Source organism: Podarcis erhardii (assembly GCF_964252035.2).
Source record: "Podarcis erhardii genome assembly, chromosome: 1".
In the NCBI taxonomy this organism is placed as follows: Eukaryota; Metazoa; Chordata; class Lepidosauria; order Squamata; family Lacertidae; genus Podarcis; species Podarcis erhardii.
In genome coordinates, this window is record NC_138497.1 from 41,300,061 (window position 1) to 41,326,387 (window position 26,327).

At 40.9% G+C, this 26,327-nt stretch overlaps 1 protein-coding gene across 1 annotated transcript; it reads left to right on the forward strand.

Moving 5' to 3' along the window:
* The first annotated feature begins 1,842 nt into the window (after window positions 1-1,842).
* SCG5 (secretogranin V) lies at window positions 1,843-26,327 on the forward strand. The gene is made up of 6 exons (XM_081866462.1): window positions 1,843-2,148; window positions 5,701-5,940; window positions 15,754-15,903; window positions 18,691-18,803; window positions 23,755-23,808; window positions 25,681-26,327. Exons 2-6 carry the CDS (start codon window positions 5,727-5,729, stop codon window positions 25,783-25,785), a joined length of 636 nt encoding a protein of 211 aa, XP_081722588.1. The 5' UTR covers window positions 1,843-2,148; window positions 5,701-5,726; the 3' UTR covers window positions 25,786-26,327.

Below are 26,327 nucleotides of genomic sequence, written 5' to 3' on the forward strand. Positions count from 1 at the left end.
TCAGACCCGAACCCGTGGAGCAGTCCTGCCTCGGAGCTCAAGGCAAAGACCGCCATTAAGACGCTGGCGCCGACCGGAAGTCTGGGCTGGCCTGTATCAAACCTTCCCCATTTTGTAGTCCTTCCTTCATGGAGTAAAATAAAAGTGGAACAGTGCAAATCCGATGTATGGTTGATTTTCTATGAATTTATAACAGAAGTGTAGCGTATGTAGTGTGTGAGTGAGTGTGTGAAGTTTGTACAAACTGAATGATTTGGGGGGCGGGGGTTCCTGCTACAGCTACGAGTGATCGCCAAAGAAGAAGATTGCAAACAGTGAAAATCCAGACAGAAAAGTTGGTTTTTTGGCAGAATCACAGAAAAATTAAAAGGCAAAAACTGCACTGCTGCCATGAGCTGCCATACAACTGGATTTTCCTGGAAATTTTGTGGGCGGGGGGGGGTTGTCTGGGAAATTCCTGACCTATGGTGATGAGTAAAACATGGTTGTGTGAGTCTTGTACAGACCATAGGATGGGTGAAGTCATCAAAATCCTGAGATGACGGGTTGGCTGTGGAAACTCCTGATTTCTCTCCTAGTTGCTTCTCATGCCTTTGTGGCCTGGAAGAGCAAATATGGCAGTAGTTTTCTTCCTGGCTGCATAACCCCACCTTCAGAAAATCTCACAGCCTTTTTTCCATCCAAGCAATGACTCCCCTTTCCCCTGTACCAAACCAGTACAATGACATTTAGCTGGTAAAATTAATCCAGGGTTAGATTTAGCTATAGTGAATTAATTCAACAGCTTTCAAGGAAGGAAATGTAAGACATGGTGGATTTGTTATAACCTCTAAAGATCACTGAACCAGAATAGATTTCCCAGCCATCAACTCCTCCTGGAACCAAAACGTTGGTTTTCACCTGACCCAGGTTGCAAATTGTGGTTATTTTATCAATTTTTCATGGAGTATAAGGTGGTCAGTGGCTCCCAGCTGTGCTGGCTATGTACTACCTCTAATAGAGGTGGCAATATATGTCTGATGATCAGTTCCTGGGAGTCACAAAATGAGGAGAGTGCTTGCTGTGCTCATGAGCTTTCCCATGGGAACTTTGCTACCATGAGGACAGTGATGCTGGGCTTGATGGGCCTTTGGCTCAATCCCGCAGGGCTCTTGCATTGTGGGTGTGGTTTGGAAGTACCTAGTTTTAATCCCAAAACTCTGGAAGAGGGGAGGCTGTGGCAGACTATTGGGAAGCTCCTATTTCTTCTTTGGTGATAAGCCGTAGCCGAGCAAGATTGTCTTCCATGAACACGGTTTTAATAGTGAGTCTGTGACTGTGGAGGCCAATTCTGGAGGGCCTTCTCGGTAGCAGCACCCGCCCCGTGGAACGCCCTCCCACCAGATGCCAAAGAGAAAAATAACTACCAAACTTTTAGAAGACATCTGAAGGCAGCCCTGTTTAGGGAAGCTTTTAATGTCTAATAGGTTATTGTATTTTAGTGTTCTGTTGGAAGCCACCCAGATGGGCGGGGTATAAATAAATAAATATAATAATAATAATAATTATTATTATTCCACAGTGGGTGGGAGTTGATCACGGTGTGGATTTGCCAAGCGTGCCTTTCTCCCCTTAGTCCTGAGTTCGAGTGTCTTCAACGCCCATGGCACCTTTGGTAAAGGCTGTTCTCCAATTGCAGCGCTCGCAGGCCAGTGTTTCCCAGTTTCCCCCGTATCCAAACACCAGGAGAGGACTCGCTGCGGGGAAGGGGAGAGATTCAGTGGCCGAAAAGCAAACAAAACCATCTGCGCCCTCCCACCCTTGAGCGTCAGGCCCCTTATCTGCAGCGTGTGTAAATGGGAGGACAAAAAATAATAATAATAAAAAAAAAGCCCATCTGCCGGGGCTCGCGTCTCCCTCCGGGAATCCTGGCAACCGTTCCTGCTGCTGCACCTGCGAGGGGAGAGGAGAAGGATGCTGCGGCGGCGGAGGACAGAGCCTCCCCCCCCCCATTGAATGATTCATAGTTCATCGCGCTGTGCGCCTACGCCGGCAGCCTCGCTCTGCGCCTGGCCGAGCAGGTGACGCTCGAAGCAGCCGGCGAGCCGCAGAAGCAAGAGCGAGGGAGAGAGAGGCGCGCGGCCCTCGGGCTTCTCCTGGTCCCAAGTGGTGAGTGCGTCGCCTGCTCGCCTTGGGAAACGGAATGGCGGCGGAGGGGGACTGGGAATACCCAGGAGCGCTGAGCAGCGGCGAGGCGGGAGAACGGAGGCTGCATGGGGCACAGGCTCGAGGGGGGTGGCAGGGAGGTTTTCCCGCTTCCTTTCTCCCCAAGGAGCGGGGAGGTCTTTGCTGAGGTGGGCGGGCGGGGGGCAAGAATGGGAAGCGTTGCTCTCGGGTGGAGTCTCGGGCTTCCTACTCCTCCCTCTAAAATAGGGAGAATTTAGGTCGCAAAGGGTGCGGCCCCGCCAGCCCTTGTTTTCTGGTAACGGGGGAGAGAGAATATGGAAAAGAGGGGAAATTCGTCTCGAAATCCCTTAACTAGGGTATTTTAAAAAACGCTTGGGGGTGGGCATACAAAACGAATAGCCTTTAAAAGGCATTCGTGGGCCACTCTTCTTGTTTTCCCGCTTAGGTAGGCCTCCCGTGTTGGAATAATAATAATAATAATAATAATAATAATAATAATAATAATAATAATAATAATAATAATGCCGCATGTGCTGCGCCGGGTATGAAATAAGCTTTCCCAGCATGCACCGTGAACGTGAAGAAATGAAATAAAGGCTTCAATTTTATGTCCACTTGGGAGTGTAAGGCTACAAAATCCTCTTGTGTTCCCATTTATCTGGGAGTGAACCTCCCATTGAGTTTGATGGGGTTTATTTCTGAGTAGACAGGTGCCCCAAGTTTCATTAAACTGAGGAAACAAAACATGCCTGGGATGTGCCTGGGATATTTTACAAAGGTAAACAAGATGGTAAGGTGATGTGAATTGGTGTGTTCTGTCTGTTTAATCTCTTCCGCCTTTTGGAGAATCCTGTCTAATTGGAATAAACAGAGGATGAAAGGGGAGAGGGGAACATGTGGGGAACATGTTACATGTAGGAGCATGACAAGTTACAAGTTTCTTGAGTAAAATAAACAATGCATTAGTTACAGAAAATGTTCTGATTTCTAAATCAAGGCTGGCAGCCCATGACCATTTTGCCTTTTCCAAATAAAAATAAAAATCCTGCACTAGGCAGTGCAGCACAGCGTTGTACAATTTAATTGTAAAGGAACTGAAGCTTGATTTCAAATCTAATCTAAACGATTCTGGACCCAAATTGAAGTAATAACAAAAAGGTAGAAAGATAAATACAGCTTGAAACATACAGCTTGAAAAATCATTTTAATACTCAACATTTGTGCGGTAAGTTATTTGCATTATTTAGTCGCAGTTGTTCAATTGGCAGTGCAGAGTTGAATATAAAGGCTCTGGAGCTAAATTCCAGTTTCTTTACTGCAGAATTACTAATACCACTATTATTACTATTATTTATTAAATTTTCTATACCACCCTTTATCCAAGGATCAGAGGTTGGTTTACAATATGAAAACACAAAAATATATAACATACTAACAAAGAAAAACACTACAGCCATTTTAAAAGGCCATAGATAGTTTAATTAGCTAAAGGGCTGGGAGAAGAATAATGGTTTTGCCTGGTGTCTAAAGATATGTATCAAAGCCACCAGGTGGGCCTCTTTGGGGAGCTGCTACAGAAAAGGCCCATTCTTATGTTGCTGTCCTCTGGACCTCTCATGAAGGAAGCACACAAAGAAGGGCCTCCAAAGATGTTCATAGGGTCTGGTTTGGTCCGTATTAAGAGAGGCAGTCCTTGAGGTATTGTGGTCTGGAGCCATTTAAGGCTTTATAGGTCAAAACCAGCACTTTGAATTGGGCCCAGAAACTAATTGGCAGCCAGTGCAGTCAGGTCAGGATTGGTAAGCAACCTGACTTGAATTCTGTAGCAGCTGAAGTTTCCAAACTTCAGCCCTGTGTATAATTGTTGGCTATTTGCAGATTAGTTGTGCTGCAGAAGGCGTGCTGGGGAGACCACACGTTACAAGGAACGCCAAAGTAACTTTTGCTAAGTTTTAATAACAAAAACGAAAGCTCCTTTTACAATATATCAATAAGCATAACCCATCCACCAGGGTACTGAGAGAGCTACATGCTGCTCTTTATATACCATACCCAACAGCTTAATTAACATAACTTAACAGCACCTGGTATACTGCTTCACAGCTGTAAAACTAGGTCACATTATTTGCTCTGGCCTTTAAAGAAGTACACATCTTGTGGAACAATAATGAACCTTCAAATTTAAAGAGATCATTCAAGAATAATGTGTTGTAGTAATCTAAACTAGAGGTTATTCAAAGCATAGGCAGCAGGCGTTAGGCTATCCCTGCCCAGATTAGGGGCGCAGCAAGGCCTCCAGCTGAAGCTAATGGAAGGCATTCCACACCACCGAGGCCATTTGAGCCTCAAGAGACAGCAATGGATCGAGAAGTACCCCCAAGCTGCATACCTACTCCTTCAGAGGGAGAGTAGTCCCATCAAGAGCAGGCAACCTTCCATCCATCCAGTTTAGGGAACTGCCTACTAACAGTGCATTGTAGTCTAAGTGATGCCATCCAGGTATTGTGGACTACAACTCCCATCATCCATGACCATTGGCCATGCTGACCGAGGCTAATGGGAATTGCAGCCGACAGGATTCTGAGGGTGGGGTACCACATTGGCTACCTTGGGTGGTTTATAGAGTTCAAGCTTGGGTGTCTCTTCTTAGTTTTGATTTTGCTTTTTTTTTAAAGTCTCTTGTGGTCCACTCACAGTTAGGTTGCCCCCTTTCCCTAGCTAGAGGGGAGGGAATCAGAGTGGATCATCTTCTCCAACCATCTCCTTACCTTCTTGTTTTTAATAATAATTTTTATTAGTTTTCAATTATAATCCAATAATAGCCTCATTATAACAATACCAATTTATAATATAATTATTAATATCAATCGTTCGAATACCAAATTATATAATTTAGATAAAGTGGGCCCCCAGCTTGATTATTTGCTTTATTTCTGCGTTCCAAAATCTTACTAATTTATATTACATTCCAGTCATAATAATTATCTCCTTACCTTCTTGGTTATGGCCTACTTTTTTCCTAATAAAGGATATCTCTGTCCATGGCCTATGAAAGAACATTTACAGTCATTTTGGCCTCATCTACCCTGCTCAAACCCCTGATCTCACAGTACTATATACATGTAATCTACCTTTGTATAAAAGGTCCCACCACTGGTTTGTGGAACCTTGCCTTTGGGAAACTAGTATATTTATTTGCTAACAGAAGCTGACCAGTTCCTTTTTAAAAGAGAAAGAAAAAGGAGGTTTGTTATTTTATAATTATATAATAATAATAATTTATTATTTATACCCCGCCCATCTGGCTGAGTTTCCCCAGCCACTCTGGGTGGCTCCCAATCAAATGTTAAAAACAGTACAGCATTAAATATTAAAACTTCCCTGAACAGGGCTGCCTTCAGATGTCTTTTAAAGATAGGATAGCTGTTTATTTCCTTCACATCTGAAGGGAGGGTGTTCCACAGGGTGGGCGCCACCACCGAGAAGGCCCTCTGTCTTATTTTATATTTTCATTCATTTATTTCTTTGGCACAGGTTGCAAAATACAGATTGACGGCACCATGGCTACTACTGTGCTTTGCAGCATGATACTTCTGCTGACCTTTAGGCTGGCTTTGACTTTTAGTCACAATCCCAGGAGCCCAGACAGAGTTTCTGAAGCTGATATCCAAAGACTTCTACATGGGGTAATGGAGCAGCTGGGCATTGCTAGACCCAGAGTCGAATACCCAGCACACCAAGCAATGAATCTTGTAGGCCCACAGAATATTGAAGGTGAATATTTATCATTCTGAATTATTATTGCTGTTAACTTTTCTAATCATTCAGTTTTTAAACCAATACTTAACTGTCATTCTGAATGTGATTCCTTAGCTCTGGATTCATATCAAATGAAAAAAAACCTATCACTGAAAATAAGGTTAGTTACAGGTTAGTGTTAGATGGTTTATTTAATTTGTGAAGCAAGTGTTGCTGATTAATGGTAGAGCCCTAAGCACATTCATTAGAGAATGAGTTCCCCTGAACTCTGGGACGTGCTTCTGAGTAACGATGCTTAGGAACACTCTGAAAAATTGTTTTTTCTCTCTAGTTGAGGCTATGGGCCAATTCAAGCACTGCTTCCATCTTGTGGAGGCAGCTGGAAATTCTTCTTTGCAGTAACAGCTCCACGTGGCTGTCATAACAGCTTAAAGCTGCTAAAGACATGGATTGTCAATTGTGTGGAGAGTCTCCTTGCCAGCATGCCCCTTACATTTTGCCAGGCATTTGGCTTGTTTCACTTCTTCTGTTGTCGTGTATATTTCTTTTGCTTCTTTTACTTCTGTTAGTAGCAGTATTTTATGGCTGTGAATGTATTATATATAATCGTTTTGGTGCCTGGAAAAAAACATTTTTGTTTAGGCAAGCTTACCCAGATATGTGGAATGTTGATATGCATTTTAACTTGTTTTTGGATCATTGTTGATTTTAATTATTTTTTGGGTAGTTTAAATAGCTGTTTTTAACTGCTTTTTTTGATAATTTTGTTGTTTTATTCTTTTTGTAAACCACTTTGAGAGTTTTTTCCCTAACAATCAAGCATATATAAATTCTATTGAATGAATAAATAAATGGTTGCAAGCCACTTTGGAGATTTGTTGCTGAAAGGCAAAGTAGACATTTAAAAAATGTAAGCAAAATTCCTGATAGCTACTGGCATAGAAGTTCTCCATGCCATTGGAGTCCTCCATGGGATGCATTGTTTGTGACTACCATATTGAGCTGTTGCTATGTTGGAAGCATTTCCTGCAGCTTCTGTGTGAGCTTTAACAATTGAATCCCATTCTCCTTAAGGAAGAAAGCCCAACAGCTTGTATTCTACACCAGGGGTGGGGAACCTGTGGTCCTCCATATGTTGTTGTACTACAAGTCATCCCTATTGACCTTCTGGCTGGGGCTGATGGGAGTTCGAGTTCCCCACCCTTATTCTACACCAATAGAAGTTAGTGAAATAGAATAAAGCATTGAAATGTTACGGATCATGACATTATATCACCAGTATATGACATCTGTGTCAAATGCATAAGCACCAGCACAAATGTTGACCATTGTGGTTCCAGAACACCTGATGTGCTCCAGTTTTAAACTGTGAGCAGCATAAAACACACTGCAGTGCTTTAATTTTTTTACCCCCTAACAATTCCTCAAATTGTTTGCAGGTTTCTCTTCAGATGCAAATAGCAGTTTGACAGGTGGAGGGTGATTTTAGTCAGGGGCATAGCAGAAGTGGGAAAGGGTTTAACTCCTCCCCCATTCCTTGTGGTCTTCTCCATGCACAGTTGCTATTTGCATTCACACAATGTCTCATCAAGTTTGGCTTTGTGAGTAGCTCTGAAGTGCAGCTTTTGAAAATTTGGCTCTTCAGCCAAAAAAGCCTCTCACAGCAGCTGACAAGTCATAAAAAAGAAACAAAAAAAGACTGTCCCTGTCCTCAGACTCTTGGTCCATCGATCCCACTGGGATATCTTTGCAGCAGCTCTCCAAAGTGTCTCCATGCTCTGCCACCTGATATGCTTTTAGCTGGGCTTTTCAAATATTGTACCTGGGACTTACACATGCAGAGCATAATAGCTGCTATAAATTCATCTGTATACATGTGCTCTGTTAATGGCCCTCCCTCTTTCACAGAATAATAATAATAATAATAATAATAATAATAATAATAATAATACTTATACCCCACCCATCTGACTGGATTGCCCCAACCTTTCTGGGTGGCTTCCAATATAATAAAAACATGGCAAAACATCAGACATTAAAACAACCTGATACAGGGCTGCCTTCTGATGTCTTCGGAAAGCTGTGCAGTCGTTTATCTGTTTGACATCTGATGGGAAGGTGCCACTACAGAGAAGGCCCTCTTCCTGGTTCCCTGTAGCTTCACTTCTCACAGTGAGGGAACTGCCAGATGGCCCTCAGTGCCATGGAGGTGGAGACGTTCCTTCAGTTATACAGGCCTCTTCAACTGTCAAAGGGGGGGGGGGGAGCTCAAAACTTTCCTGACCTTAGCAGTTCTTTCTATTGAGATTTCATCAGCATATAAAATGCCGCTTCTTAGCCACATCACAGCATAAAATAAAGATCATTTTAGAACATTTTAAACATTTACTTAAGGTAATGTACAACTACTGTACAGCTCTGCCTTTCTAGTTATTACTGAGACTCTGAAATATGTCTAAATGTGTTCACGAGACTTGCATTGTTGATTATGCAGTCAGGGACCATGTTGTTATTAAAATAGGTTTCAGTGGGCTACCTTGATAAATGCTTTGCTGTTCCTTGCTTAGACATTAGGTGGCTGTTGAGTGCTGGATGTAAGTTCTAGGAATCCAGTTAAGACTGTATTTATACAGTTTAGTCAGAGGATGGTGCACTGTATGTTAACAGCTAAGCAGCAGCCAAATGCATTTTGGAAGTGTGTAATGGAATAATGTCCAAGATGTTAGTGTTACAAATCAAAGCTTTATCTTAACAACAATTTATTTGCTGGTGACTGGGTTTCCTTTGAAGACCTGCTATAATTCCTTATAAGAACAATAAAATAATTAAGTATAGCAGTAACTGCAGCCTTCCTGAATTTTCTACTCATATTGCTGTGCAGTCTTGCTTGGTATAATTTAACCATCTACAGAAGGATTATTTAAAGAGCAGGGAATGGGGGAGTATGAAAGCATGTATTCAGAAGAGCAATTATTTTTTAATACACTATCATAAACCAGAATTTGGAGACAAAAGATTTAATCTGTCCTGAGTTCATCCTTATCAAGTATTTCATGGTGGGTGGAGCCTTACGTTCCTCAGAGGGCTAAGTGAGTCGGTGACGAGGGGGGATTTAGAGATATCTTACAATCTGTATTCCAAGGACCATGAGCAAGGAATGCTAAATTGAACTGTCTCATTATGGCAGTGCACCATAGGCTTTCTTTCACATGACAGTTTGTCGGCGCTGAGCAGTTGTGTAGCCTTTCCTCAGAAAGTGCCAATCAGACTTGCCACTTTTACCTAATCTATTTATTTAGTACATTTCTATCCCACTTTTGAGGGCATATTACCCTTGCAAGGCAGCTTACAGGAAAATAAAACAAAACTACTAGCACTTAAGTAACACAGAGTCCAGAGAGAAAAGTATTGATAACACTTTACTGAGGAAATTATGGGGGGGGGGGGACTTGAGAAATGAACAGAGAGGTTTTGTCTTTCTTAGTTCAGGCTTTGTACGTAGCAGGGAGACAGTTACAGATAGGTAGCCGTGTTGGTCTGCCATAGTCAAAACAAAATAAAAAAATTCAAAATAAAAAAATTCAATAAAAAAATTCCTTCCAGTAGCACCTTAAAGACCAACTAAGTTAGTTCTAGGTATGAGCTTTCGTGTGCATGCACACTTCTTCAGATACACTGAAATAGAAGTCACCAGACCCTTCTATATAGTGAGAAGGTGGGGAGGGGTATTACTCAGAAGGGTGGTGGGAATGGGTGATTGGCAGATAGCTGTGATGAGCCTGTTGACGACTCTTAACGACTGCAATAGGTCTTACAGGAAAAAGCAAGGGGTGAAAAGGTGAAAAATGGCTTTGTCATGTATAATGAGATATCTCATCACAGCTATCTGCCAATCACCCATTCCCACCACCCTTCTGAGTAATACCCCTCCCCACCTTCTCACTATATAGAAGGGTCTGGTGACTTCTATTTCAGTGTATCTGAAGAATTGTGCATGCACACGAAAGCTCATACCTAGAACTAACTTAGTTGGTCTTTAAGGTGCTACTGGAAGGAATTTTTTTATTTTGTTTTAGCAGGGAGACATTTCATCAAACCTACAGAGGAAAGTTCTTGCAGAACAACACAGCCAATCGGAGCACATGCTGCCTCAGTGAACATCATGCCATTATGCTAGGTTGCTCAGTAAGACCTCCACCCATCAACTCTCTTGGCTAGTTGACTTCAGTATTAAATGAATGATCTCTGCTGCTGCACTGCCAACAAAAAACATCCAAGAATTAACAATAACACTAGAAGAACTTAAAATTTCTTAGCACAGCTAATAAATAAAGAATAGACCTAAATAAAAATAGAAAGTTCAAAACTGAAAGCATGCAGTATTTATTTCCACCCCACCCTGCCAGCACATGCAGGGACATGGGGTAGAGCATGTGACACCCCCCTCCCCGCCACTGTGCTGGAATTACCTGCTCAGGAATAACATGGACATGACTTATGAGGCTGGAGAATATTGAGTAAACTAAGATCAGTATGAGTATTGCCTCCACAGGTGACTATTGTGTGTATTATGTGATAAATTTGCACTGTTGTCCAGGCAACAGTCTCATCAAGAGGGCGGCCTTGATGCTATCATCGTCACTGAGAGGGTGGTCTATTAACTTTCATGGTTGACAAGGCAGCATGTTTATACTGCATTATTTTGATTTTTGAGTTGTGCTTCTAGTAAGCCTAACATCGAAAGAACAATGCTAGAATTAATGGCGTGTTTGAATTACTGTCTGCAATGTAGCAGTCATTGCTTTGTTTCTGCCACCCTGGTCCTTTGCTAGGTAAACACTTTATGAAGGTTTACAAAATCACCCAAAAGTGCAAAAATAAGGCACTAAAATCGTGGGATTAAACAAAGGAACTAGGCTAGGGAGAAATTTTGAACTGAAGGAAACAATAATGTGTATTGGCATAAAAATTGCTTTGTATGTAGTCCAGGGGAATTTTGGCAAGCACTTGACATTTTAACTATGTACACACAATAAATAATAGACTATATCTGGAGGCTCTGAGATGCTTTTTTTCATAGTGGGCAGAACTCTGGTGCAAGAGGTCTGTACAATGTACGGAAGTTGACTTGATGGTGTTTGAAGGATGTTCTGCAACTAAATGGTAAACAAGAATATCTAAACACTTGGAGGAATGTAATACAAAACAATTAAATCTCCATCTTTGGGGTTTCAAAGTATCTAACATTCATTTGAAGAGCCTGTGTTTTTGTGCATTGTAGAGATTTGCAGATGCCAAAAACTCTTGTTAGCACAATGACCAAAAGGATATAATACTGGGAATCATTTCACATAGACTCGCTGCTCCACTCCATAACATATCTACACTAAAAACTTGTATTGGTGAGGTTGCCATGTACACATCACTAGAACAAGAAAAGAGGAGACAAAGTTGCACACAAACACATGATGCATATTTAGAAATAATTTCAGGAATTTAGTTACAATTTTACAGAAGGGAAGCCAATTAATTTCCCACCGAAACAACTACAGTACAAATAAAAAGTAGTAATTAGAAATAAATAAGATGTGCAAAAGAAGCTCAAGGCAGCTAGCAACCTTAATATACTTTATGGAAGTGCTAAAGCACAATAATATACCATGAACACAAAACTGAAAATATATGGGAAATACAAAACAACTGCACTCTATTGACCACTAAAGAAATTAATTCCAATTCTTTTGGGGTATGGTGATTGTTACTATGAGGCAAGGTGGCGGTCTTGTTCTTATTTATTAACCTTAATTAATTGGCAAGCCAGCAGCTCACAGCTGCTATTCACTGCAGATTGAATCCTCAAATGCCCCCGTTTCCTTTTTCAGTGAGACGGGCCTATGGGGGCAGCTATTTCTTCCTCCATACGATATCCCTGAAAAAGGATATTGTGCTGTTCCAAAGAGCACTTGATGCTTCGTTTCATTATGCGCTGCAGCTGCAAGCTATTGGCTTGCCAGTTAATTAAGTTTTTTTTAAAAAAAGGTTGGAGAGAAAAAGAGGAACACCAGCCACAGGCCACCTTGCAATTCTGGACTAAGAGTGAAAGAGGACAGGTTTGGTATGAAAGAGGACACTTGGCAAAGCTATGTACTAGATTTACTGTACCAGTTTTAATGGTCATGGGTTTTCCCGAAGAATACAGTGGTACCTCAGGTTAAGTACTTAATTCGTTCCAGAGGTCCGTTCTTAACCTGAAACTGTTCTTTACCTGAAGCACCACTTTAGCTAATGGGACCTCCCGCTGCCGCTGCGCCGCCAGAGCACGATTTCTGTTCTCATCCTGAAGCAAAGTTCTTAACCTGAAGAATTATTTCTGGGTTAGCGGTGTCTGTAACCTGAAGCGTCTGTAACCTGAAGCGTATGTAACCTGAAGCGTATGTAACCTGAGGTACCCCTGTATTGGGAGTTGTGTGAGGAACGTTCTGAGGTTTTCTCTTAGAGATCCCTAGCCTTCCTTCACCAAAGAAGTGGAGTTTCCTGTGAGAAGAAATGACTGTTAAACCGTTCTATGTCTGTGGCACAGAGAGGCCTTTACAGTTTGAGTTACAGAACAGGAAGGAAGCTTTAATGTATTATTATTATTATTATTATTAGGTTTTATAAACAAGAATAATGTTATACAAATAAGTATACCAAGTTTTCTCATGTCATTTGTATATCACAAAAACAGCATAATAAATGTGGAAAAATATCTACAACATGTGTTTCATTATTAGTGGTCAATGTATGAGTTTATGAATTGATTTAAGCAGTTAGGAAAAGAAGAAGAAGAAGAAGAAGAAGAAGAAGAAGGAGGAGGAGGGGGAGGGGGGAGTGGCGAGTGGGGTGGGGTGGGGTGGTTATGCTTCTGCTATTCCACTGAGTGTGTGTGAGGGGTTGTGTCAGCGTTACTTGTGTGGGTTCTCTTACTATTCACTTGTTGTATTTCCTTGGTGGTGAGAGAGGTTGGGTGTGGCTGGTTGTCTTTGGTTGTCTTTTTAGCTATAAAGGGAGCTTTGGTAATTTTGACAGAATTTGAACAAATCAGAAACAGATAAGCAAATGAGGAATACATGGTTTCCCACTCTCACACTGAAGTGAAAAGAAGACTCACGGGCGGGTACTAACTTGTTGGAGAACACTTTAACTTCTTAACAAGCCTGTTTTGAAAGCTCATTCCCTCCAGATTAAGAATTTGCAAGGTAGCAAGTGATGTGATGCAGAAGGAGTAAGGTCTAAGAAGAAATCTGAATTGTGTTCTCCAGTGTACCCTCTTTGGCAGTTAATGCTGGATCGTCCATTCCAGAATAAATAATCTGTTGTTGCTCTTTGATCCATTAAACTACTGGTGTGCCAGTAGTGGCTGCTTCTCATTATCCCATCAAAGACAAAAAGACATGAATTACTTCAACCTGCCCACCTCCACTACTTTTAGATTAATAGATGTGTTCTTTTCACAAAATCTATATTGACGTGGGAGAGAGAGAGAGAGAGAGAGATGCAACGAGTAGGAATTTTGGATAATTGAACATAACAGAAAAAACTGCCGTGCTGGACCAAATTAGGATTTGTGCAGTATACCACTGCTTTCAACAGTGATAAGTCAGATGCTTCTTTGATTTCAATGTCAGCACATGGACTAAAGTTATTTATCCCCAGCACCAGGGACTCTGAGGTGTGTGCTGCCTGTGAGCTCTTTACCTCAAGAAAAGGGTAAGCTGACCACAGGCTATATGAGACACCCAACAAATTAATTCAGCTTGTGGCTTTTTGTGGACTGCCATTCATCGTTCATCACCTAAGCTAAGAGGCAAGTCAAACAAACACGACAAAAGAAATCTGAGGCGTTCTTGAACCTGCTGTACTTTGTGTGTAAATTTTTATTAAAATAAAACTAGACCTAAAGTTAATTTTCAAAATATTTCTATTGTTTTCTGTTAACCAATTCCAAATAGTCACTATTCTCCAATTAAAATTTGGATGGCTACGCAGAAAGGAAGTGCAGAATCCTGAATTCCAAATTTGTGATTTTAAGGATACTAATATTGCTTTGCAATTTTTTTTGTATGGAATTTCTTAGCCAGTTGCCTATACTTATTCACACCCTTCGTTAACTAGTTCACATGTGAAAGACATAAAAGAGGCACAGAAACAATGTTTTGCGTATGATTAGCATTTTCCTCAAAACATCTGGACTCTTTTCCTATGGTTACTTAAGTAATTTCTAAACCAAATATATAATTTCTGCAAAGCTACACATTGTATAGCATTTTAAATGATATGCTTAACTTTGTCTTCTTGCATTATGCTATTGTCCCGCAGCACTTGATTGCAGCTTTGCAGAGTCATTTACATGAAGATTTATAGCATGACAAAGTGTTGTCCATGTTCCAAAGGAAAATCTTCATTCTTGCATGTTCTTAATCATCTCTTTACTATTTTGAAAAAAGCAGTTTTTACTCGTGGAGATATAAATCCTTATTTATGATCCTGTTTGTTACATGATTAATAAATAAATAAAACAGCCAAGACTTCCTGCCAAGTCACTGACAGCCTGCAACTTGTCCTTATGGTTCATTGTAATCCCCCCCCCCAACATTTGTACATTGCTTGATTGTAATAAAACCTCAGTATACAAAAAGAATAGAGCAATAAAATTATCAGTAAAGAACAGTTAAAACTTAGTATTTAAAATCTTCAAAAATATTTAAAAGCAACAATAAGCTAGAACCAGATTAAAACATATGACAGCCTCTGCTTGTCAGGATAGGCTTGCCTGAACAAAAATGGTTTTAGCAGGCTATTCCCATTATAGTTCACTCCATGGCGGCTGAAGTGCATTCATGGGAAAGCTGTTCCCATCCTACCTGCTTTCTGCATAGTATAATAGCTTCAAGTAAGGCCCTGCTTCAGATCTAAAGTGGTGGTGGAGAGATGGTTGGCCTAGTATGATTAATCTATACCAGGCATGGCCAAACTTGGCCCTCCAGCTGTTTTGGGACTACAACTCCCATCATCCCTAGCTAACAGGACCAGTGGTCAGGGATGATGGGAATTGTAGTCCTAAAACAGCTGTGGCCATGCTTGATCTACCCTGTCCTCCTAGAGCAGTATTATTGGCTAGCTTATGACATCCCCAAAATGCTACGTCGTGATGGTGAAGAAATTGTGAGTCACTAATGTCACATCCACACCACCCATTTAAAGCACATAGCTTTCCCCAAAGAATTCTGGGAACTGTAGCTTATCTCTCACAGGCCTACAATACCCAGCACCCTCAACAAACTACAGTTCCCAGGATTCTTTGGGGGAAGCCATGTGCTTTAAATGTATGGTTGGATTTGACCTAAGCCTGACTGGGATTGGATGTGATCCTAAAACAGATGGAAAAATGCTGGCTGTGGATCTTGACTAGGATGAATGAGCACTTTCTCCATCTTCAGGAAGCCTCCTTAGGCCAATGACTGAGAGTTCAGATGCTCATATTTTAAGAGTTCTGCTTTTCCTTTTCCGAGTTTGCTACTCTTGGGGTCTTTCTTCCTGAATCCATGCAGTATTTGAGGCTAGTGTTAATGTACATCCTCAAGTGCACATCCAGTTTCAAATACAGATGTTGTCCAAGAAGAAATGGATGTGGAAAGTTATTGAAAGGGAACAGAGGGAGGCTTCATGTTCTGTCATATAGACCATTAATGTAGCTCTCTTGATGTTAGAGAAATAAACCAGTAAATCTAATGTAGTAAAATCATCATGTTATCAAAAAGATGGTGTGTATGGTTCTGTCTTTATTAGGTGGTGCCCATGAAGGACTTCAGCACCTTGGTCCTTATGGAAATATACCAAATATTGTAGCTGAGTTGACAGGTGACAACATACCTAAAGATTTCAGTGAAGATCAGGGATACCCAGAGCCTCCAAATCCTTGCCCAATTGGAAAGACAGGTAAGTTGCATGGACTTACTACAGAGTTTTGTGTTAAATTCTGCAACAGACGTGAGAGGCATTGCAGCCAGCAAAAACACTCAAAGAAGGATGTGAAGCAGGGCCACTAGGAATGTGACTTGGGGAGAATCCTAAGGGTTAGACAGAGAGATGTGGAGGGCCACATTAAGCCCCTGAGCTGATATTCCCCATCCCTGTTTTACATTAATCCACATTTTCTACTAAGAGTGAATTATGCACATAATTCTTTTTCATTTACACAACTGGCTCTGCTTCCAAGGTGCAGGTTTTCAAAATAGTGGCCATTTTTGCCAACAGGGAGGCAACAGGTAGGATAGACCAGGGGCAGGCAACCTAAGGCCCGGGGGCCGGATGCAGCCCAATCGCCTTCTCAATGCGGCCTGCAGACGTACCAGGAATCAGTGTGTTTTTACATGAGTAGAATGTGTCCTTTTCTTTAAAATGCATCTCTGGGTTATTTGTGGCCCCTGTCTGATGTTCTTACATGAGTAGAATGAATGTGTCCTTTTATTTAAAATGCATCTCTGGATTATTTGTGGGGCATAGGAATTTGTTCATTTCCCCCCACAAAATATAGTCTGGTGCCCCACATGGGCTGAGGGATGGCGGACCGGCCCGCGGCTGAAAAATGTTGCTGACCCCTGGGATAGACAACTGGGGACTAATGACCAATGGGAACAGGGACCAGAAGGGGTGGGGGAAGTGGAAAGGAATCATGCAGGTGATTGACGCCTTGACCATGATCTGCTTTTGCATAACTGGCCAGTGTTTTCTTCAGATACTGATGACAGTGTTTGCCACACAGAAAGGTGGAAAGTCCATGAGATTATATATTCCATTGTAGCTACCCCATAATGTAAATATGTCATACAGGATTTTGGGTTATTCACATCATCATTTTCCAGGATGCTTTAAAAAACCCTAAGCACACTTACCAGAAAGGTGCCTAAAGTAAGGAATGCTTAAGATTAGGGCAGTGACCCTTCCACAAAATAGTGTCCATTGTTCGTTATAACAAAGCTGCCTGATCCTATGTAGGCTTATTCAGTTCCGAGATAAGCATCCAAAGGGTTGTGGTCCAGTAGCACAATCCTGTGCATGTCTACTCAAAAGTACATCTCACTGAGTTCCATGTGAGTTATTTCTAGGTATTGTGTGTATAGAATGGTAGCCTTCGTCTCCTTCCCCTTTCTGAGTCTAAGGCAGAGCTAGGAAAACAGGAAACAACATTATTGACATTTTCAGTGAATACTTCCAGGTGACTTAAGTACTTATGTGGGATGAAACACATTCAGAAACCTCTTGTGGCATGCTTGAGAATAGAGAACTATTGTGTAATTTCTTTTTCTAGAAATAACATCTCAATTCTTATTTTTCTGTTTATCTCTCTAGATTTTTCCTTTCTTCTCCTTTTTTTCCTATCTTGTTTAGCCCAATAGACTCTGTTAGTGGTTAAAATGTCAAGATTGAAATAATAACTTCCGTAGTATGTCTATCAAAAATAGATTTCGGGCCTCCCCCCCCTTAATTTTAAAACTACAGCCAAAATGTTGTTGGTTTGACTAAGATGCATCCAGATATGAAAATGGATAGCATTCCTTGGAAACTCTTGCTGTCATTGTAAAACTGTTCTTTTGGACACTTTCTGGCTAGTGAATCATATGTTACTTGCATTTAAGCAAAGCGGTTTTCAGAGATTTAAATATAAACTCCAGTCTGTGCCCAAGTAAAGATTGTAAAAAACATATTACATGTTAAACTTATTAGAGAATTTCCTCAGTGAGGTTTGTGGACTGGCATATTGAAAGATGGGCCTCTCTTAGTGGTTTCCACAGTAAGATGTTCTGTCCAAATTTAAACATCTTGGCACCTAAACCTTTCACTATTAGGGCCCCTACTGCTCTGCTGTGGCCTCATCCCTTTCCTGAAGTAGTAAACATAAGAGATGGTAAATTATGGCTTGCTTCCATTTCCAGGACTGGCCAGTTGCCTTTTTTGTTCTGTAGGGTTGCTCTGAAATGACACCTGCAAGCTCCTTTAGTAGTACCCTTTGGTGTAGCTGATCAGGCCCTGGAGATTTGAATTCATTCAAAGTGGCTAGGTTTTCCCTTACCTCCACTTTTCTTATCTTGGGCTGCAGCTTCCTCCTTGCATCATTTATTCTGTTATCACCAGATTGGGGACTTACTGAGCAGGCTAAGCATCTTTCTGCTAATAAATGCCCTGGAAGAAGCTCATCTTCCAACAGATACACTATTTGGCCTCCCCCCTGCCCACAATTCTTATACAGTGGTACCTCTGGTTACGTACTTAATTCGTTCCAGAGGTCTGTTCTTAACCTGAAACTGTTCTTAACCTGAAGCACCACTTTAACTAATGGGGCCTCCTGCTGCTGCCGCGCCGCGGCACGATTTCTTTCATCCTGAAGCAAAGTTCTTAACCCGAGGTACTATTTCTGGGTTAGCGGATTCTTCTTTTGATTTTTGGTACTGCCCTTTTTTATTTAATATTTGGACAGCAATTCGTTTGACTTACACATTAAACATATGACCCGGCAAGAAATCAGTAAAGAAATGAATTTTACTTTGTGTCTCTTCCAAGGAATGGTGGAAATGAGTGTTGCCTCCAAAGAGGAAAAGTACTGTTTCCTAATCCTCTATCCTTTTATTATAAAATTCATTGCATATGTTCATGATGTGGTTTTGCTGATATATTTTACAAGATGTCAAGCAGCTCAGGTCCCCCCCCCCATTTTTTCTTCTTCAGTTGATGATGGATGCCTTGAAAACACACCAGATACAGCTCAGTTCAGCAAAGAATACCAACTTCACCAGCATCTTTTTGATCCAGAACATGACTATCCAAGCATGGGAAAATGGGTGCGTAAATCTTGTTTACTTTGGAAATCTCCAAATAATGCTGAATTAGTTAAGAAAAGGTTTCTGTAACAAACTTTATATAAGAGAACTATAGACTGTCAAACACATTGTTAAAGACCTTTAGAGCTTGATTGCAATTGTCACAAAAGGACATTAATCTACTATACCCTGTTATGTGCACTGTCTATATATTTGGTGTATCAAGAATCTAACAAAACGTTTAGAACTTTAGAATAAAGTAACCTGCATTACAAGGTTGCTATAAAGCTTTCAATTTAGTTCATCACAGCCTAAAAGCTGTCAATGCTCAGTTGATAAATACCGTACATTGGTTTAGCAATGCTTGTTCACAAGAAAATGATTACTCCATTACAGCTGACTCAATTTTAGATTTATAGCACTGGTCACCTTTAGGATTCCTAAACTTTTAGTCAGTCATGTGAAAATTACCACATGCTGGAAATTCTTATTATATTGTGCTTGATTACCAAAGATTGTAACATTAAACAAACCAGATGTTAATTTAAGTTCAATAGTTAATTCAACTACAGTGGTGCCCCGCAAGACGAATGCCTCGCAAGACAAAAAACCTGCTAGACGAAAGGGTTTTCCGTTTTTCGAGGTGCTTTGCAAGACAAATTTCCCTATGGGCTTGCTTCGAAAGACAAAAACGTCTTGCGAGTCTTGCGATTTTTTCGCTTCCCCCCGCTTTTTCTAAGCCGCTAAGCCGCTTTGCCACTAATAGCCGCTAAGTCGCTAATAGCGCTAATCCGCTAAGCCGCTAATAGGGTTGCTTCGCAAGACGAAAAAACTGCAAGACGAAGAGACTCGCGGAACGGATTCTTTTCGTCTTGCAAGGCACCACTGTATTTATACCTGTTCTACTTAGGTTTTTTTGGTAAGTTATTTATTTTTATACCTCTACTTTGTGTTGAAAGGTGCATTCCTAAAACATAAGCCATGATCTAGCCATATATTATCCCATTGGTTTCAGTAGGCTAGATTGACACACATGCTTAACTCACTCACTGAAATAGTGGGTTAAACTTGCCTAATTTTGGCCATCTCATGGAAATAATATGTTTTTAAAAGTATACTACACACTTAAAATGTTTTGCAAAATACATTACCATGTCTCTTATAAAGCAATAGCTCATTATACAATGGAAGAAAGGTTGGAGATAAATATAAATAATGATGATGATGATGATGTTAATATGATTTTGATAAGAAAATTGAGATCCAAATGAGATCCAGATAAAGCATGACAGTTTCTGCTTCATACATCCTCTAATGTAAAACATGCTTAATTCTTGTTCAGTTCCAAGAGGAGGAAGAGATGTTCAGTGTCTCATCAAAAGTCTGAACTCTCCACTAGGGGAAACTTGCGCTGTATTTTCAAATTTACCATTATTGCAAGGATAATGTCTTTCTTATATATCAGATTTCATAACCTTATCTGCACTCTGCTGCTTATTATATTTAAGCATTAGTTATGGTTTCAAAATATTCTCAGGCAGACAAAACAAAATATGATATTTGTTGAGCCGAGTCTGTCTTTTCTTTCACAGTGCAACTTTTTGCCTTAATTACAGTCCAGCTTTTTTTTTTTAAAAAAAAAGAAATTGTAGGAAAACATTTATAGAAGATTCAGGTAGAACAATAAGTTAAGGGAAAGTACACTTGATACCATGAGGAAATAATGTACAGTTCTGTTGTTGTTGTTTTACATGTTAAATTGATTTTTCCCCCCAAGTGAGTTTGCAGAAATTAACTGTAGCCAAGAATGTCTCTTCTTGGCCAATTTCATCTCTGTTTCCTTGTCTCTTTGGCGCAGCTCTGATGAAATAGTTGAGGCCAGGCAAAAAGCAATGTCTTGTGAACTTGGGTTTTAAATTAACATGAGAAATACTAAACAGATAATGTTTGGCACAAAAGACGCCAGCCCTTGAGCCAAGTAACCTTACACTTACATTGTGCCAGATCTGAAGATAGGCTGCTGTAATGCCAGAATGACCTAGAAGGGGAAACAGACGCAAGAAGTACAGAAATGGTATAAAAACAGGAGAGGTACCCCCGGCATCCCTAGAAACAAATGTCACATCGAGAGCAAAGCCAAGTGATCTCCTGGGACTGAAACAAACACCACAAGCCATCGCACACAGCCACTCTCTAACCACTCAGTCACAGCCGCAGAATGGCGTCAGATGCTCCACAGGGCCTTGATCGCCCCCTCCTCCCATAGCTCCAACACCCAGTCACACAGATGCCAGGAGCCGAGGGGCTGCTAGACAAGCCATGATCCTGTCTCTCATTCTACACAATGGGGGTCTCTGCTTTGAATCCAGGGGACAACCTCACTTGGAAAGTGAAGAAGACTTATCTGCCAACCCAGACACATCTGAGCCATTCAGCAAGAGCACTGCATCAACCAAGAGTCTGCTTTGCTTGGGCCAGTCCACCCTTTGAGCCCACTACCTCCCTTGGGCAGCCCCAGTGACTTAGGCTGTGTACACATTCCTGTGTACTCTGCATCCAGTGCATTCCCACTTCTGGTTTGGGAAGCATCTCCTCCTCCTCCTCACACCTGACTGCTTCATTCCCACCCCCCCCACAGGAGCACTCATCTCCCTTTTGCCCATGAGGTAAGGTTACCAGACATCCCGGTTTCCCGGGGACAGTCCCCAGATTTACAAATCAGTCCCCTGACATAATCCATCTATTTAGTAGGAAGTTGAAAAGTGTCCCTGGATTCATTGAAAGAAATCTGGTAACCTAAACATGAGGGGACCATAGTTAGCCACTGCCTCTTGAGCCCATCAAGCTCTCCGCACCCGGGACTAGGCTTGGGGACTGGGATCCAGATCACCGTGCTCTAGCCACAAAGAGACACACGTAACAAAATTGGAGCCTTTACTGAACAGTGTCCAGAATGAAGGAGCTCCTGAGAAATAGCAACATGTGTGGGTTTATCAGCCATTAACTCCAGTAGGGCTTCTGCACTTCGGACACACAGCAGGGTAGCAGGTAATGTGTCCCTTACAGCTTCAGCTCCATGCTAGGAAAATGCTTATGTTTTGCCTGCCTGTCATGTGGTATGAAAAAGGTACTCATTGTCTGACTTGCATTCTTCCTGTTCGTGGGTTTTGTACTGCTGGTGGTGTGCTCTTTCATGGCAACATGGATGGAACAGGTGGTGATATGTGTGGGGTTCATATATCCCACCCACGTACACACTACTGAGCTAGGGGAACCATTGGCCTGACACAGTATAGTGGTACCTTGGTTCCCTAATGGCTTAGTTGTCAAACAAATCAGCTCCCGAATGCTGCAAACCCAGAAGTGTTCCGGTTTGCGAACGTTTTTCAGAAGCCAAACGTCCAATGCAGCTTCCGTTGAGTGCAGGAAGCTCCTGGAGCCAATCAGAATCCGTGTCTTCATTTTTGAATGGTTTCGGGAGTCAAACAGACTCCCAGAATGGATTAAGTTCAAGGACGAAGGTACCACTGTATAAGGTTGCTCTTTAGGTGCTGTGTTCCTGTGTCTCCAATCCCATTTCAGCCATCTCAGCTGATGAATCAGCTACTGCATCCATCACATGGTGGGCAGAATATCTTGAATTCTACCAGCACTGCAGGGCTCCTGATACACCCTAGAACCCTAGGGGAGGCAGGAGCTGTCTCAGGAACAGGACGTGCCCTAAAGCATTTGTTTCTCAGAAATCAAGGTTTAATTTCAGAAGTGATGGTTTTATGAAACTGACTACATCTGTTGTTATTGTGACTGTTGGGTCAATTGCTTACATAGCAATTACTCAGTAATCTTATATATATATATAGAGAGAGAGAGAGAGAGGTTTTCTCTTAATTTCTCTTTAACATTTTTTTAGTGCAGCATCACTGAATAATTCCAATTGAAACAAAAATCTGTTGAGCATGTGTCTGACATTCCAGACCTTATTTGAGCTCACTACATCTATGAAATATAGCAATATGTGGAAACACTTGTACAGGCTGTGGTCATAGTCATTGCCTTTTTAATTTTAATTTTTTATAAATAGTTTTCTGTCTGCCAAGACGGTTTTTAAAAGGTTCACTCTATTAAAAACATTCTAGACCAAACAGGTTTTATTTTTTTGAAGGATGTTTATTAGGATGCTACCTAAATGAAGGAAGGAATTGTGACTAAGATTTCTTTTCCCAGAGGGTGCTTAACAGTCTGCAGGGGAAGCAGTTGAGATAAGAATTCTTTAAAAGAATTAAATTGTGTTACACACAGAAGCCACCAGGAGCAAGTGCTGCATAAAAAAACAATACTGTCCTGCCCATAACCTGATGGCTCTGCTCTTCCTTGCAGTTTGTATACTACAGGGACTAGGAACTTGTGGCCCTGCAGATGGTGGTGACCTACAGCTGCCATCATCCCTGACAACCGGCCTTACTAGATGGGACTGTTGGGAGTTGGAGTCCAAGTTCCCCATCCCTGTTATACCAAGTAAAAGACTATTGGTGCATCTAGCATAGTATTTTGTGCTCTGACTGATGGCAGGTTTCCAACAGAGGTCCTTCCTAACTGGTGCCTTGTATTTTTTTATTCAGATATTGAACTTGGGATGTTGTGCATGCAAAGCATGTGGTCTACTACTCAGCGATTTTTCCACTCTCCGAGACAGTTCAGATTAAAACCATCATGCAACTTAGAATCATCATATATTCCTATTCATATAATGGTTGATGACACTAAGTGTCCCAGAAGAATAGCAAAATATTTTATTAATAGCTACAGTAATTCAAATGTTTTCTTGTGGTTTATCTTTCCAACAACATGGCATTCTCTCCTGAACTGCTTTCCAAAATATTCATATGCTAATATTTAGATGGCACAAAGTCTTGCTTGAAGAGCTACAAAATTTGATCCATACTTTTGTGTTTTTCCCCTCTTCTTCTTTCAGAATAAGAATTTACTCCTTGAGAAAATGAAGGGTGGACCAAAAAGAAAGAAAAGGGTAATTTTCAGAATGCAACTTGTTTTCCTTTTAGTGCCTTAGTGTAGAAAAAGGCAAAAATGCAAAGTAAAAAAAGATTGTTGAAATACGATGATTAGTACATCTATATTAAAACTTGGACTTCGTCCTTTCTTCCAGTAAATATCTGTGATAAGCAATAGAACTTTTGCAAAAAAATTCTTCAGTCTAAGCCAGCATGTCCCAATATTTTGTTAACCAAGACCCTTGATTTTGAATTAAAACTTGAATTAAAACTGAAACTTGATTTTGAATTAAAACTTCACCTTGCACCTCCTCCCAGAGATGTGCTTCCAAGTGAAGAAGTGTAAGAACCACTCTCAGTTGAAAACTCCCTCTGTCTTTTTAAACATTTCAGTGTTTTGTGTGTGCTTCATATTATTAATATAAAATTTATTTCTTACCCTAGGGTCTCATGGCAGGTTACAGCAATTTAAAATACAACCTTAAAAACAGATTTTAACAACTTACAACCACAAAAATAGGGTGGGCCCCAAAAATCTCAGGTGTCAAAGTCCAGGGTAAAGAGGTGCACTTCAGCATTCACTGAAACTGTATGGTGAGGTTGCCAGACACACATCTGTCAAGAGGGAGTAGCACAGAGTGGCTGCAGAGATTACCCTTCCCCAGGAACTGAGGGTGGCTGAATTACCAGCAGGGCCAACTTGCTAATATCAACACCTGAGAGGGTCTGTAGGCAAGGAGACAGCCTTTCAGGTACCATTTAGTGTCTTAAGCAGTAATATGAACACCTTAAACTGGGCCCAGAAATGAACTGGCAAACAGTGCAGGTGTTTTAAAATAGCAGTTATGTGAGATCTGAATAGAACTCCAGCCAGTAATCTGGCTGCTGCATTTTAGACCAGTTGAAGTTTCTGAGTCATCTTTATGGGTGGCCCCATGAAGATCGCACTGCAATAATACAATCTGGAAGTTACCAGAGCATGGGGTACAGTGGCCAAGTCACTTCTGCCCCAAAGGGGCCATCACTGGCAGACCAGCTAGGTCTGGGGAAAAACATGCCTAGCCGCCGAGGTCACTTGTTGAATCCAGGAGCACCTCCAAGCTGCAGATGTCCTCCTGCCAAGGGAGTGCAACCTTGTTCAGAACAAGCCATCTTCTCACCTTCTAGTCATGAGAACTTGGGGCACATCTCTGTCTTCAGGATTCAGCCTGTTTATTGGCCCACTCCCTGACCATCACTGCCACAGTCTTAACACCTGAACTGCATCTCCCAGATTCAGATGGAACAGAGTAGTGTGTCATCTGCATATTGATTATAATTTATTAATAATAATAATAAAATGTGTATACCACCTGTAATCTGAAGGTCGCAGGGTGATTCATTGTTGAACTGCTCTTGAATCAAGTTTCTACCTGATGTTCAACTGAAAGCTACCCTCCAGTCATTTAAGTCCATTAGATCTAGTTTTGCTGTCTTCTGTGTGGCAGCTTCAGTTATTTGAAGAGTGCTGTTATGTCCCTCCTGCCAACAGTCTTCTCCAGGCTAAACACGCTCAATTCCTTCAGCCAAGTGACTTGGACAAGGCCTTAGAAAAAAACCTGTGTTGTATAAAGATTTGCTCATTCTTACAAATCAGATACTTGGGAAACTAAATTATAGCACTATTGATTGAATGATGCTTTTGCTTACAGAGTGTTTAATCATACTTATTTTAGTTGACTTTATTAGGTGGGTCATCATTACCCCCATTTTACAGAATTGAGATTGAGGGAGAAAAATTCAGCTACAGTCCTAAACACACTTACTAAAGAGTAAGCCCCACTGAACACACTTAAAATCTCCCTGAATTCTTTTCCATTTCTAATTGCATTAAAAATATTTTTTTCCAGAGTGTAAATCCATATCTTCAAGGACAAAGGCTGGACAATGTTGTGGCAAAGAAGTCTGTTCCACATTTTTCAGATGAAGAGAAAGAGACTGCAGAAAATGAATGAAGCTTTGTGGAAAGCCCTAATACGGCTTATATAATCACTGCATAATCAGTGATTCAAATCCTCATAGTGGTTGCATGTTTATTACTAATATACTTGTTGCTGAAAAGCAGCTGGATTTGTAGCATTTGTTATCCTAGATACATGAACACAGTTGTGTTTTTTGTTAAGTTACGGCATTAGGAAGCTCTTGATTTACTTTAGACCTGGAACAAGCTTTGAAAAAAATTATCATTTTAATAACTGGCGTGAATTAAATAGCTTTATGAAGCAGCTTGTAAAGAAGAGGACCATTTTCCCAAAATTTTCCTATTATTGTACTTATGATGTGATGTTTGTTCTCTGGGAACATTTATTTCATTAAGTTTTGTTTGTAAATAACCGCCTAATTCACAATAAATGTCAGATACTTGCTGTTTGTTTTAATAAACACTGAAAGCACTCTTCAGTATTTGCATGGATATATAAACGTGTTTCAGATGATTTTTGAGGAAATGGCTTGCCTTATTTTACTGGAAGACAAATAAACTTTGCTATGAATGGAA